Source organism: Bacidia gigantensis (assembly GCF_019456465.1).
Source record: "Bacidia gigantensis strain McMullin 20006 chromosome Unknown contig_134, whole genome shotgun sequence".
Taxonomy (NCBI): domain Eukaryota; kingdom Fungi; phylum Ascomycota; class Lecanoromycetes; order Lecanorales; family Ramalinaceae; genus Bacidia; species Bacidia gigantensis.
This window is the reverse complement of record NW_025408593.1, coordinates 521437-535583: the sequence shown is the minus strand read 5'-3', so window position 1 is coordinate 535583 and position 14147 is coordinate 521437. Positions and strand designations below refer to the sequence as shown.

The window sequence follows — 14147 nt, the reverse complement described above, 5'->3', positions numbered from 1 at the left end:
CCGTTGTTCTCGGAGATTGACGTGATGTACCCTTGGTTCCATAAGCCAGCCCACAGAGCCTCTGAAAGCCTCGAGCAAGAGCCAGAAGGTCGGCCGAAGATCGCTTAGCTTTAGGGCACGGTAGGTCCTCTCGAACTCGAGAGATTCCTAATTCTTGCGAGATATCAAAAAAGTTTTATGAACTGTCTCTCAGGTTGCATTTCTAGAATGCCGATCCTTTCCAACTGATAGCCTTACCGTTCGAGCCAATAAGCCTCTTCAAGAGGTCATAAAGTCTCGCACACCAATCAGCTCTAGCGTGTTTTCACTACCTCATTCGAACACAGCCTGTGCGCGCCGAAGGGTCTTAATCATATCCTAATGTGTCCAGATATTTCGACTCTGAGCATCGTGCCTGACGGAGCGATTAAAGATACACACAGCGCAAAGAATGATTCAGATTCATCTCAGTCGATCCCGGCTCATAGATCGCACGATCCAAAAAATAACCTGAAGCGCAGAGATCCTTTCAAATTTGGCTCTCGCTACCTTGAAGATGGTGATGATGTCTTTGAGTTCAATGCCTGGGACCACGTTACACCAGATGATACTTACTACGCATATGCAGAAGCCCAGTACGCCGCTCAACGCGAGCATCCAGTCTCTGAATTTGACAGGAATCGCTTCAACATAGATCCAGAGAAATGGTGGAACAAATTTTATTCGAACAATACGACTAATTTCTTCAAAAATCGAAAGTGGCTGTATCAAGAATTTCCAATCCTGTGCGACCTGACTCAGAAAGATGCCGGTCCTGTGAGAATCCTAGAGGTCGGCGCAGGTGCAGGTAACACGGCCTTTCCTCTACTGCAGACCAATGACAACCAAGAATTGAGAATTTATGCTTGCGACTTCTCAAAGCAAGCTGTAGAGCTGATCAGGGCTGACGATGCCTTTGATGCTGAAAGAATTACTGCTGAGGTCTGGGATGTTGCTGGACACGATTTACCACCTGGACTCGAGGAGAATAGTGTAGATGTGGTCATGTTGATTTTTATATTCAGTGCGTTGAGCCCCGATCAGTGGAAGCAAGCAGTCGAGAACGTCTTCAGAGTGTTAAAGCCTGGTGGCGAGATCTGCTTCAGGGACTATGGTAAAGGTGATTTGACACAGGTCCGTTTCAAGAAAGGTAGGCTTTTGCAAGAAAACTTTTACATTCGAGGTGATGGTACGCGTGTGTATTTTTTTGAGGAAGAAGAGCTTAGAACCATATGGGCCTCTCATTTGTCAAATGAATCTGATCTAGAAGCTGAAAGGCTACCTCCCGAAAACGGTAAGACTAGCAGTTCTTTAAAAGGTGGGATAATCGCCTCGAAGTCAAAGCTTGAAATCCTGCAGCTGGGCGTTGACAGGAGGATGCTAGTCAACCGACAAAAACAATTGAAGATGTATCGGTGTTGGCTGCAAGGACGCTTCAGAAAATCATCTTCCGAACTACCTCCTGCATAAATTCTACTACACTCATCTCAGAGTCTACGCCAGGTTTGAATATAAATTTCTCAATTCGTTTTCTCGACGCTGGTATCGGCGTTACAAATAATTCATAATCTGACATATCTTTGACTTCAATATGTACAACAGAGTGTAAGAGAAGATACGTTTGTTGGTCCTCAAACGTGTACATGAGACTTGACAAATTGAGCAGCCGGGATTGCGTCAACGGCATAAGACAGGTGATAAGAATCCACTACCGGAGTGGCATCGCAGATCAAGTCTTCATTGAAACAAAAAGTCTTCACCTTACTCCCATCCACATTTGGAAATGGTTGGTCTTTCTTAGGATCGCCGAACAGCACCTGAGAAATTAGCATTCTGCTCTTTCTGAACGCGGCATGAGAGCATACAATTGCAGCCACCTTTGCAGCCGCCTCGGAGGAAATCGTGCTTGCTCCAAGGTGCACGACCTGTGCTCCTTGGCTATATCCGCTGAGGACAATTTGAGTATCTGGACACTGAGACGCAGCCTGATTTGTCAAATCCGCGAGTTTCTGTCCTCCACCTACGTCGCCACCTTCCAGATAGCCGAGGATGGTAGCCGGATAGTCGACGCCTTGCACTGCCAACTTGTCTGATCCCAGTAAAACATCAAGAGCGTTGAAGAACGGCGGCCCAGTGATACTGCCAACATTTCCGAGCTCAATGGTGCCGCGGGCATAGATTAGGGTCACCGCCTTGCATTCGCTGAGCTCGTTCCTCGTGACATCGTAATCGAATTGACGTCTACCCAGAGACTGACTGAGCTTGCCCATGTGCTCAAAGCCTCTGGGTTGAGGCAGGTTCAATGGGGTACCTATAGCCAGGGTTACATAAAGGCATATGAGGAGAAGACCATTCATGATGCGGAAGCAAGAATTCATGAGCCTTGTATGGAGCTTGAAACGACTCTACTCAATCTCGAACACAAAGACGAAGGGTATGCTCATGAGCGCGGCGCTATATTTCTATATACAACTCGAAGCCGAGGATAATGACAGCAAGAAGCAAGCAGCGAGACGCCCCGCACGTCGAGATGTGATCAACAAAAAGCGGTTGAGAGTCCAGCGGCATCTCATGTGTTCTGTGACTAGATTCCTTGCCAACATAGTGGCGGAGTGCGCAACCGCGACATGGCAAGGTACGGCGTGGCATGGCACCAACTTGATCCCCAATCGCCAACATTCCATGGTGGGATACCGCCCTGGTCGAGATGTGATGTGGGCCGCAAATGCTCTGTGAAAGTTTCGAAGCTATCCAGACGCGGTCGACTGCTCCGGCACCAATGTAATGATGTGCATATTAGAAGCATTAGGCGCAAGCTTTCCCCGCAATTCAGATTTGCATCGATAGATGGGCACAATTGGCGCCAAGAGATGGCCCATTCGAGACGCTAGTTCTGGTAGCACCAAATGGATTGTGGTGGGTTTGCCAGGCGTCGAATCATCCACTGGATGTATTGGATTCTAAGTAGTCGACGTTCGTCTTCCCTGTTCCGCTCAGTGAGTCATGTGAAGAACATTGATCAACCATACCAGGTACAGAAGACGCAAGCGTTTAAAACAGAATTGAGTGCACATGTTTATCCAGTATTTAAATGAAAGACAAACAATCAGGACCAAACATCTTGATGTACTGCGCCATAGCTCTGCTGCTCTTCTAAAACGAAGCTGGATGGGACTGAATAGATGGCAAAAAGATTAAAGACTGAAGAGGCATCACGGATGTCACATTCGTCACACTCGGCGCCTCCAAGCCAACGAGAAAGTTGCGTGCTAACAGCCTCTGGTCCATCGCTGCCAGGAGCGTTCTCAGCAGCTTCGTAGAGTGCCTATTGATATGGCTCAATGACTTCACAATATCAAAGGTCTGGCTGATCGCAGAGATGTGATTGCTTCTTTGATCTTGTTGCAAGAGACCTGGAAAGGGGGGTTGCAGAAAGTACAATGAAGATTGTGCAAGCAGACCAGCCGCGTAATTAGATCACAAGAGCGTAACCCTGAGATCAATGTTTACCATCTGCTGGATGACAAGGATGGGATGGTGAAATATTGATGGATTGACTGGACGACTTGTAGATGCGTCTTCTCCACCATGAAATGAAGTCCGATAATCGAGACAAATGCCGAGGTTCGGGAGAAGAGCGCCATTGCCGTTGTAGCCGAAGGGAAGATCAAAGACATCGTCAATTCATTATAGTCCTATGCAGGGACTCGAGGCAAGCAGCAATGCTGCAGTGCAAGCGAATCTACAGATCAGGGAAGCTCCGGCGCGTCATGTCATTCGCGACGCAGAAGCGAGAAAATCATATGAATGGCTGCCGTGCTGGCCGCATTGAGCACGGCAATCCTCGTCCCAATTGTGGTAGAACCTAGTACTACTAGATCTAGTCTTGCCAATGTATGATCCCAGTTCCCAACATTGTCTGTGCAATATCCTACAGCCAGCCAAATGGCGAGTGAGTAAACGCAACGCTCAAAACAGGAGCTTGAAATAGGCGATGCTGATAGCCCTCAGTGACAGCGACTCTTGCAACCCCTGCCCTGCTTGCCGGAGCCGCATACCTCGATGCCAAACTCCAGCTACACTATGATTTTCGGGAAATTGCTGCCCTCGTCGCCGTCCAGGCATACATGATACTTCAAACACGACGCAATCGCATCAACCTGTTCTACCTGCTCGAATCCCTCTCCGAGTCCCGCGCCAATGACCCATTTCTGGTCTACCAAGATCACCAATGGACCTACAAAGAGGTGTACGATACCGTCCTGCGGTACGGGACATGGCTCAAGCAATCACATGGCGTGTCCAAGGGAGAGGTTGTCGCCATAGACTTCATGAACAGCCCTCAATTCGTCTTTCTTTGGCTGGCAATGTGGAGTATAGGGGCAATCCCAGCTTTCATCAACTATAACCTTGGTGGTGACGCTCTGCTACATACCATACGTCTTTCGGGCGCGAGGCTTGTGATCGTGGACCCGGAGATATCCAGCGCCTTCACAGATGACATCCGAGAACAATTGATTTCTGGAAAGGGAAGCAAAACCAGCGAGACAGTTGAAACAGTCGTTTTCGTCCCAGACGTTGAGGTACAAGTGATGTACACGTCGCCAGTCCACTACCCCAATGACCTAAGATCCATTCAAAACACAAGCGACATGGCCATCCTAATTTTCACCTCCGGCACTACAGGCCTCCCAAAAGCCGCCATTGTCAATTGGATCAAGATCTATCGCTCTGGTTGGCTGTTCTCCTCTCTGACTAACCTCTCCTCCAAAGATCGCTATTACACCTGCATGCCCCTCTACCATGCGACCGCCACCCTCGCTTGCGTCGGTCCCGTTCTCTTCACTGGCAGCACCCTCATCCTCGGCCACCGCTTTAGCACCTCAACCTTCTGGCCTGACGTGCGTCGACACAACGCCACTCGGATTCAGTATGTCGGCGAAACATGCCGCTACCTCCTATCCGCCCCCCTCAGCTCGATCCTGTCACTAGCGAGAACCTCGACAAGAAGCACAACGTAAAACTTGCTTTTGGCAACGGCTTACGACCAGATGTCTGGGAACGTTTCAAATCCCGCTTCGGCATCGAGACGATTGCGGAATTTTACGGTGCCACAGAGGGTCCCATCGCATTCTTCAATCTCTCCTCCAACGATTGGGCGTCTGGTGCCATCGGGCGTCATGGGAAGTTTATCGACACCCTTCTTGGCCTCGGCCGGATCACTATCGTAGAGGTCGACTGGAACACTGAGGCGCCGGCGCGATATTCTAGCAAGGATGGCGAGTTGTGCAAAAAGGTAGCCAGAGGAGAGCCTGGAGAGCTTCTGTATGCCCTCGACGCTACGAATCCACAATCAGACTTCCCCGGCTACTACCGCAATCCGAGCGCTTCAGAAAAGAAAATAGTGCGCGACGTTTACCAAAAAGGAGACGCTTTCTACAGGACGGGCGACGTACTCCGCTGGGACGAAGAGGGTCGGTGGTGGTTCGTGGACAGGATTGGCGATACCTTTCGCTGGAAAAGTGAGAATGTCTCCACTTCTGAGGTTTCCGAGGCGCTTGGGACGCATCCGGATGTGCTCGAGGCGAATGTTTATGGTGTCAGCATCCCACATCATGATGGGCGGGCAGGGTGTGCTGCTGTGCAATTAAGTCCAAAAATCACAGACACAAAGGCAGTGATGGGCAGCATGGCAACCCTTGTGAAGCAGAAATTACCCAAATACGCGATTCCCGTGTTTGTGAGGCTGGTTAGTGAGATGGATCGGACTGGAACGAATAAGCAGACGAAAGCGAAATTGAGGGAAGAAGGCGCTGATCCGGCAAAGGTTGCGGATGGAGAGAGCTTGTGGTGGTTGAAGGGAGGAGAATATGTGCCGTTTGGGAAGAGGGATTGGAAGGTTTTGGAAGGAGGTGGCGTGAAAATGTAGAAGAAGCATGATATTGGATTGGAGAGGAAGATGTAGGTTGAATGAGAACCGAAATCCTAGTCGTTGGAGAAAAAGAGGTAAACATGATGCTCGTCGCGTTTTGCTGAAGCAAGAGATGGTTATGATGACTCACGATATGGTGTTTGGATACCCCCTATGCTGATTTGGCTTCGGCAGTAAGTAGCTAGTTTTCAAGATTAGCTAGCTATAGAAAGGATTTGATGGTCAATAGCAGTATGTTAAGTCTTGATGCAACTCAAACGGTTTGGGACTTGTATCTGTCAGGAGCATTATTAAGGTCTTTTAGATAGCGATCGAGGAGAGTCAACGACAGGGTCATCCAAGTGGGCGATCTTCAAGATTTCTTTCGATCAACCAGGAACCATAGTCTGCCCTTTTTCCGAATTCCTTTAGTTTCTCCCCGGGCTAATATATTTAACATACCAGTACTCCGAAGCTTGTGATCCTCGAAGCTTAGGGTCGCCGACTTCACCGGGGCAAGAATGTCGACTTTGAGTTCAGTCGCAATTTCAAAAACTAGCCTTGCTAGCGACGCTTCTCTTCTCGGATGTGTCCGCCGGGTCTGAGATTGGTGCAAGAGTGCTTCATCGATTCTCCGACATGCCTCCAGATCTCTGCAATAGCATGTTTCTCGAGCCCATTGTCATACTGCACTTCGCATCGATTGATCCACTTGATCTACCCGAAAGCTGGTACGCTCAAGGCGTCCGAATGTGTTCTCAGTCTTGATTCTAGATTGCAGACGCCACTGTAGGAAAAGTGTTCTGGAGAAAGCTTCGTTTTAGCGCTCAGTAAAAGCCTGTGCAATTCAAACTCGGTGAGTATAGCTTCTCCAGTGACTAATCGATTTGTTATCGTGTCGAAGCTGCTAAGCCGGTTGGTGTCAAATAGCAGAAATGAGACACTCAGAATAGTATTGAATTGGAGAGTCGGTTCTTAGCCATGGAGTTACTTGACCGTTCATAAACCAAATTCGTCACACATTAGAAGTCGCTACTGAGGCCGGGGAACAGAATGCCATCTGCGCCCCGCAGTAAATATTTGGGGGTCCCATAGTCCTTGTCCGATCCGAATTGCGCATTAGTGAAGTTTCTCGCTTCTTCATGTATGCCTAACATGTTTAGGAGCGTGTTCATCTTTTCTGGCATAAAGGGTTGCAATAGAATACCACATATGCGTATCGACTCCGCACAAAGGTAGATGATCTCGTTCAGCCGATTTTCTTCGGGTTTGTCTGAAAGGTCCCATGGCTTTGCCTGTGCCAGATAGACATTGGTATCGTATATGACATTCATTATCTTGGCCAAAGCATCCCCTGGATTAAGATTCTCCATATTTCGTGCCACTGACGCCGGCAATTGCACCAAACAGGATTTGAATTGCTGGTCAAGCTCTTCGGTCGAGGTGAGCTGCCCTTGTTGCACTGCTTTCCTAAGATTCCATCCCTTCCCTTTGGTGATGCGGCTAATCAGATTCCCGATGCCCCCCTGCAGGCCCTTCTTGTATTTGTCAATGATGAATGAATTGTCATAAGCAGCATCATCTTTGATTCCCCCATCAAGAATGAGGTACCAACGCATACAATCGACGCCAAAACGATCGATTGCCATGAAGGGATTCACTACCATCCCGCTCGACTTCGACATCTTGCGCTTGCCCAGCGTCCAGTGAGCATGTGTCAGGACCTTCTTGGGTAGCGGTAAATACATTGCGAGGAGGAGTGCCGGCCAATATATACAATGAAAGCGCACAATATCTTTTCCTATAACGTGACAATCTGCCGGCCACCCTGCCGCGTCTTCTCGACCAGGTATCTGGAAGGGATAGTTTGCCTTAGTAAGGTAATTGATAAGTGCATCTACCCATACGTAAATAGTTTGAGTGTCATCATTCGGCACGGGGATGCCCCATTTCAACCGCTCACTGGGTCTCGAGATTGATAGATCTTTCAAACCAGCCTTAACCTCCTGGACTATAGCCTTCATCCTAGTCTCAGGAACAACGAAGGTTGGATTGTCCTCATAGAATTGAAGTAATCGATCCTGCAGCTCAGACATTCGAAAGTGGTAGTTCTTTTCTGATGTCCATTCCACTTCTTTTCCTGTCTCTTTAGAAGCCATGAACTTTCGTCCCGTGGCTGGATCGAGGGCCCATCCAACAGCGTTTGCGGGATAGAATGTTTCATCGCTGACTGAATACCACCCTTCATGTTTCTTCGAGTAGATCATGCCTTTTTCCTCGAGCACCAACCAGAAATGCTGGACGGCAAATCGATGATCGGGATCGGACGTCCGTATGAAATGGTCCCAATCAACATTGATTGCTCGGGCAAGCTCTTTAAAGGGCTGGTGCATCTCATCGCAAAATCCTCGAACATCTCGTTGTGCCTTCTCAGCTGCTTGCTGTATCTTCATACCGTGTTCGTCTGTGCCAGTACATAGTATAGATTTTTTCCCAAGTAGAGCATGCCATCTCTTCAACACATCAGCTAAGACTAGCGTGTATAGGTGGCCGACATGGGGGGCCGCATTGACATAGAATATTGGGGACGTAACGTAATAGGGCTTTTCTGACTTGAGGGTAGGATTGCCTGCATGTTGCCGGCGAATCTGCGCTTGCCAGCAACATCGTCGGCAAATTGACCCTCGGGAAGGATAAAGAGGACTCGAGGCAGCAAGTAAAGCGGAACTCCATCGCATTGTAAGGTTCTCAATTCATGAAGTGTTTGGAAGTGAGAAAGGCTAGGACCGCAGCGGCTCTCGGAAGAGCGCGCCTCGCGTCGGAGTTCAAATTCTTCGATGTGCCTTGTGTGCTTTTCCACCTCCGTCTACCACAAGCCTCTACCCCACGGATGAAGACGATATGACTGCGCTGACTCCCGAGAAGGCGATCGTTGTTTCCACAAATGGTTCATCGCATATCTCCTGAAAAACACATTGGCTAATGACACAAAGCTGCAAAAGATTTCGTCGACTCATTCTATCGAATCCTCAACTCGCATCGCGATCGGCTAGCATCGTGGTATCAACCGTCAGCGTCCATGCCAGATGGAAAACCCATACCTATCATTGTATGGAATGGCAACATCATCCAAGATCCGTCGTCACTACAAAGATTATTTGAGGAGCAGATGCCGAAATCATACTATAAAGTTCAAGACTATGACTGCCATGTGTTGAATCCTAATTATGACGGAGAGGCTCTGCAAGGTGGGCAAACGACGACGGGAAAGAATATGAGCATTCTGGTGACAGTCTCTGGATCTGTCAAATATGGAGATGAGACCACTCCACGGGGCTTCAGCGAATCCTTCGTTCTAGTGCCCAATCTAAACAACGCAGATCACGGAGAGAAGAAGGCAAGACAGTGGCTCATACAAAGCCAGAACTTCAGACTGGTGGTTTGAGAGACTGATAACCATCGGGAGCTCGCTATCCTACACTATCCAATACACTCTAGAATCTCCGGACGTCCTGTTTCAATGAGTGTTTCTGCCGCTATTTTAGCGTGTCAGACTTCGCCGATTTAGCAGTGAGTCTCATATCCGGCGTGTGCCTTATCATCACTCATGCCTATACAGGAACACCACCTGATGCCTTCGCCTGCGACATGTCGCCAAAGAATCGCTAAGCGGGATCTTTACATAATTATGTTCCGTGCTCACGAGGCTTTTTATGTCGGTCTCAAGTTTGCCTTGACGCGTTCGACAAGCTCTTCTTTTGATGCTTTCCCACTTGGCATCAAACTCCGCTGCAGAAGATCGTTAATCGACCGTCGGTTGCAACCAGGAAGGGAAAGGTCGAACACGCCTTACGCGTGCTCCAGCGGCCAGAACTTACACTTTGCAACCACCGTCTTAGTTCAGTTTCAGTCCATGTCTCGGGGTCTAGCGATCACAAGAGTTCAAAAGATGCCCGGCGAGCCAGTGTTCACAGAAACTTACCACCTTTGGGATCTGGTTCTGCAGGGAAAAGTTCACCTCCCCAAATCGACCATGCAGCGGCAGCAGCCACTAAACCCGCAAAGCCTAGAGATTTGTATTAGTGTTGAGACTTGTATTACACATCATGATCATTGAGACCTATGACTGCATTCTACACGTCTAGTCAGCAAGTTCGACCCATGCATTCTACTGCGTTTCTTGTCTTTGTCTACCTTTGACTGCATCGCTCGGTCAACTGGCGTAGGCATTTTTGCAGCCTCGAATTAGTCGTGAGCTGTGTATATGGAATCTTGATCTCCTTGATAATTCTGCGCATGCAAACTGTCTTCGAAGCAGTGACAGAAGGTGCCTGATGCGATTGCACCGCCACGTGGCGCTAGACACGCGGGCGCTAGTTCTAAGTGCTCGCTTAATCTTTCGAACACTCCCAAGGATCGAGGAGCAAGATATCAATTTTAGACTCGGTCAAGCTTCGCTCGATTGCCTACCATGCCTCGCGAAGTTTCGGACATCAAGCAATTCCTCGAGATCTGTCGGCGTAAAGATGCTTCGTGTACGTATTAGCTCCACGATACCAGCCCACATTCCCGTTCAGGACGACGCGACGTCTTTTTAACTCTCAGTCCACTTTGAGTTGCGCTCGTATCTATTCAATCCATGAAGAAGAGACTGACCGTTTTGCACAACAACAGCTGGCCGCATAAAACGCAACAAGGCTACGAATCAGATCAAGTTCAAAGTCCGATGCCATCGATTTCTCTACACACTTGTCCTTAAGGACTCGGAAAAGGCAGATAAGCTGAAGCAGAGTTTACCGCCTGGTAGGTCATAACAACAACTCCCAATTGGGCGTGGTCAATCGTGGTGATTGTGAGCTTAAGCTGAATTCGGGACACACTAGGGTTGACGATGGGGGATGTGCCGAAGAAGAATAAGAAGGGGAAAAGAGAGGCGTAGGGGCTGAGTCAGGGACGGAAAAGGTGATGGAGAGAGGTACTGGGTGATTCAAAGAGAAGTTAGAGCATGAAAATGAGATGGCAAGCACATTAGCTATGAAAGGTTTCATAACTTATTAAACATCGATCGAATATCTACACCTACGAGGACGTCTGAGATTTTTCAATCGTTGCTCAATTCTGCTTCATCCCTGCACTGGAAGTTTGTGACTTTACTTGCAGCTCATGTCTCAATGCAGTCAGAGAGACGAATATCCAGCAATCTTGATCATGACGAAAGCCGTGCGTTTAGAATGCTTTGGAAATCCGCAAAATGCAACATAATATCGCTTGTCTAGAAGAAGAAGAAGAAGAAGAAGAAGAAAGGCTTAGTGTAAGTGCCATCGATTGTGTTTTCATAAGTCACCGTGGATATTAAATTTTAGCATTTCGGCCTCCAAGGTTTCCGTGTCAAGGAGCACCACTTCACCGGTCTCCTTGAACTTCGGTACAGCAATTAGCCTTACAATCTGGCCCGTCGGTCCTTCAACCAAACCAGTCTCAAATCGCGGCTGGTTCCCGACGAAGAACACATGGGGGCATTCCTCGATGATGAATTGGTCTTTCTCCTGAAAAGGATAGCACCCTGTCAGGCTTGTTAGCATCAGACGCCTCATCTCTTGAACTTAAGACTTACATAGCGTGTCCGGCGCAGTAGGGGCATTACATCTCCATCTTAGCAAGTTTTCTATCATCTCTAGCCTCTCACCTCCCTCCACGTATTTAAGAACATCATCGATGGGTTGGCCTCCATTTCCCAAAAACCTCAGACCGTCAATATCACCTTCCCACGGGTTCGTCACGCTGTCAAACCAGCCTGGCTGCTCGCCATCTTGAACAGCGTAATTCCTACTACGCGGAAGCATAGCCGGATGGATCGGTTGCTGAGGGAGTGAGACATTTGCAGGATCGCTGTCACCAGGGAGGAGAGTTATAGGTATTGATGGAAGAAGCGTAGCAAGGAATTCGTCTAAGTGAGCTGTAGGGAGGGGATTGTAGGCTGAGGAGTCATAGCCGTATTTCTTGCTCGCCTTTTTCAAATCCGCAAGGTCGTCCTCTGATCGTAGTGGATTACCCTCCGAGATGGAATTGCCCGCAATGATCAGACGAGAGATCTTGGAGATTTCTTCCTGGGTAGTAGTGCCACACGCCTCCCCGAGGAGGAATTCCATTAAGAGATCCAACTTCAGAGAGTCGCCATCTTCACCGCTTATAGCTATGCCACTGACGATAGCTATCTTGCTACCTTCCTGTGTATCCGGGCTCTTTCTCCTCTTTGATTTACTCTCTCCATTCGTCTTTAGGCTCTCGCTTTTGATCTGACGTTCTGGCTGAGGTGCAAGATCTGGTACTTTCATGTCGACAACTTCGAAGTCACCGTCAGCATTCTCCGTGCCCATAACTGCAATGATACATCCAGTAACGAGCATATGCAATTGTAACTGAGTTCCAACCATACGCAGCCGCCCTGACTCGTCCTCCAACATCATGAGGTCTTGTCCGTTTCTTGCTAAGTATTTCTCACGGGGAGGAGGAGCGGCGATCCAGTGCTAGAGAGAGTTAACCGAGTAGACGGCTCACGTACTTATTGGATACGAACGTCTCTGGATAGGTCATCCAAGATGTTGGGCTTTAGCGGCATGTCCATGAACACCGTTCCTGCAACCCAGCAAAGCTCACCCTGTCGCACGTCCAAAACTCGGTCGACATGTCTAACTTGCTCGCCGGCTATCTGACGCACTTAGACATCAGGGTTTGCGAATGGATCATGCGCAGGTTCTAAATACCTGAAAGTCATTCCACGCTTCCTGCGCCAGCTCTTCCACTGCGGGCTTGAGCTTTGCTAATCGTAGGAAGTACATATCTCCATACTGCTGCTTATATTGTTTATGGTCGCCATGTGGAAGCGCAAATGTGTGGAGAGGTTTGTAAGTGGAGTGTACACGCTCGAGGAGGTTTTGTTCTTGATCTCTGTTGACTTTTTAGGACTGGTGAGCATGAGACATATGAAACCTACGTCGGGCTTTGCAATAGATCGTCGGATAGAGCTTTTGCCATGCTGAAGAGCGCGTGCTTTGAGAATATTCAATATGCTGGAGTGGGAGAATTGTAGGTGACGATTGAGACTCCAATGAAGCTAGTGACGCGACGCGATATTTCCATATTCGGAATAGTGTCTATTTAGGCCAGCAAGGCTTGCAAGGCTTGCAAGGCTCACATGGCTAAAATCAGGGGTAATTTCATTGAAAGAGGATACACTACTGACATTGTGCTACGCTGAGAACTGCTTCGTCGTAAAGGAAATATGCCCTTTTGACGCGTGAAAATGCTCGGAGTTGTTGGTGGAGGGGCACTTCACCAATAGCTACTGTTGAAGCACTGACCATAGACTGGTGTTATCTCCTTTCACCAAATGCCTCTACAAGGCACCTCTAGAGACCTTGTGGGGGTAGATCTGCCTATTCTTCGCGATAGGAATGTCCTCGCATTTATAGTCCGTCTTGAATAGCTTGATCATAGACAGGTCTGAGAAATGGAGATGCCTTCACGATTGATATATAGCCCCATGTCTGACGACAGGTTCTAAATGCCAATTTGAAAGCTTTGATTTAATCTCGCGCTTAGCTAGTGATCTGCCAATCGTACAGAGAGAGATTGGAGACGTGTGCCTGTCCGGTAGCGCTTCTTTGATCACCGTTCCCCAATGTCAGCATGCAAATTGCCAGTTTTTTGGCGCGTAAGAAAGTGCTCCTTAACACCTTCGCTGTCTATAGTGAGAGAGATCGATCTATCATTGTACTCCGGAACGAAAAGGTTCCAGCATAGACGAGATTATTGCTCAACTCACCACGCCGCTCGCCTTGTCTACCAACAAATTTTCAATTTTCCATTCCTCGGGTCTTATCCAGTCTTTCTTCTCGCCTATTGCAGCAATTCGCATCTCTTCAGCTCCGTTGACAAGATATTTCTGCGCGACTGCCCTCACATCTTGTTTCGTCACATCGAGCAGCTGCTCCTTTTTATCTGCTCTAAATCTTCATCTACACCGCTGAGAAACCTCGTCAGGCCCTCTTCGCTTACACTTTGAGGAGCATCGACACTCTGAAAAGTGCTTAGCTTTGCTTCCTGCAGATCTTGGTCTGTCCACGTTTTATCAATTGCAAAACGGCCGACGTCCCGGATAACGTTCAGTGTGTTCTGTGGATTAGGATCGCGGTAGGAGTAGAAGCCGAGCATTCCA

At 48.4% G+C, this 14147-nt stretch overlaps 7 protein-coding genes across 7 annotated transcripts; 4 read left to right on the top strand and 3 right to left on the bottom strand.

The window, feature by feature from the left end:
* Positions 1-360: 360 nt before the first annotated feature.
* Positions 361-1488, top strand: KY384_001917 (uncharacterized protein; the record flags this gene model as incomplete). Its single annotated transcript, XM_044810443.1, has 1 exon — positions 361-1488. One exon carries the CDS (start codon positions 361-363, stop codon positions 1486-1488), a length of 1128 nt encoding a protein of 375 aa, XP_044672417.1.
* A 161-nt stretch (positions 1489-1649) lies between these two features.
* Positions 1650-2375, bottom strand: KY384_001916 (uncharacterized protein; the record flags this gene model as incomplete). Its single annotated transcript, XM_044810442.1, has 1 exon — positions 1650-2375. One exon carries the CDS (start codon positions 2373-2375, stop codon positions 1650-1652), a length of 726 nt encoding a protein of 241 aa, XP_044672416.1.
* Positions 2376-3963: 1588 nt separating this feature from the next.
* KY384_001915 (uncharacterized protein) lies at positions 3964-5947 on the top strand (the record flags this gene model as incomplete). The annotated part of the gene is made up of 3 exons (XM_044810441.1): positions 3964-3970; positions 4030-4919; positions 4994-5947. The coding sequence occupies 3 exons, from the start codon at positions 3964-3966 to the stop codon at positions 5945-5947; spliced, it is 1851 nt and encodes a 616-aa protein (XP_044672415.1).
* A 1004-nt stretch (positions 5948-6951) lies between these two features.
* Positions 6952-8667, bottom strand: KY384_001914 (uncharacterized protein; the record flags this gene model as incomplete). Its single annotated transcript, XM_044810440.1, has 1 exon — positions 6952-8667. One exon carries the CDS (start codon positions 8665-8667, stop codon positions 6952-6954), a length of 1716 nt encoding a protein of 571 aa, XP_044672414.1.
* Positions 8668-9008: 341 nt separating this feature from the next.
* On the top strand, positions 9009-9374 carry KY384_001913 (uncharacterized protein; the record flags this gene model as incomplete). The annotated part of the gene is made up of 1 exon (XM_044810439.1): positions 9009-9374. One exon carries the CDS (start codon positions 9009-9011, stop codon positions 9372-9374), a length of 366 nt encoding a protein of 121 aa, XP_044672413.1.
* Positions 9375-10400: 1026 nt separating this feature from the next.
* RPL38 (60S ribosomal protein L38) lies at positions 10401-10868 on the top strand (the record flags this gene model as incomplete). Its single annotated transcript, XM_044810438.1, has 3 exons — positions 10401-10464; positions 10604-10732; positions 10813-10868. The coding sequence occupies 3 exons, from the start codon at positions 10401-10403 to the stop codon at positions 10866-10868; spliced, it is 249 nt and encodes an 82-aa protein (XP_044672412.1).
* Positions 10869-11262: 394 nt separating this feature from the next.
* KY384_001911 (uncharacterized protein) lies at positions 11263-14143 on the bottom strand (the record flags this gene model as incomplete). Its single annotated transcript, XM_044810437.1, has 6 exons — positions 11263-11492; positions 11544-12456; positions 12507-12638; positions 12694-12877; positions 13780-13935; positions 13965-14143. 6 exons carry the CDS (start codon positions 14141-14143, stop codon positions 11263-11265), a joined length of 1794 nt encoding a protein of 597 aa, XP_044672411.1.
* Positions 14144-14147: the final 4 nt, after the last annotated feature.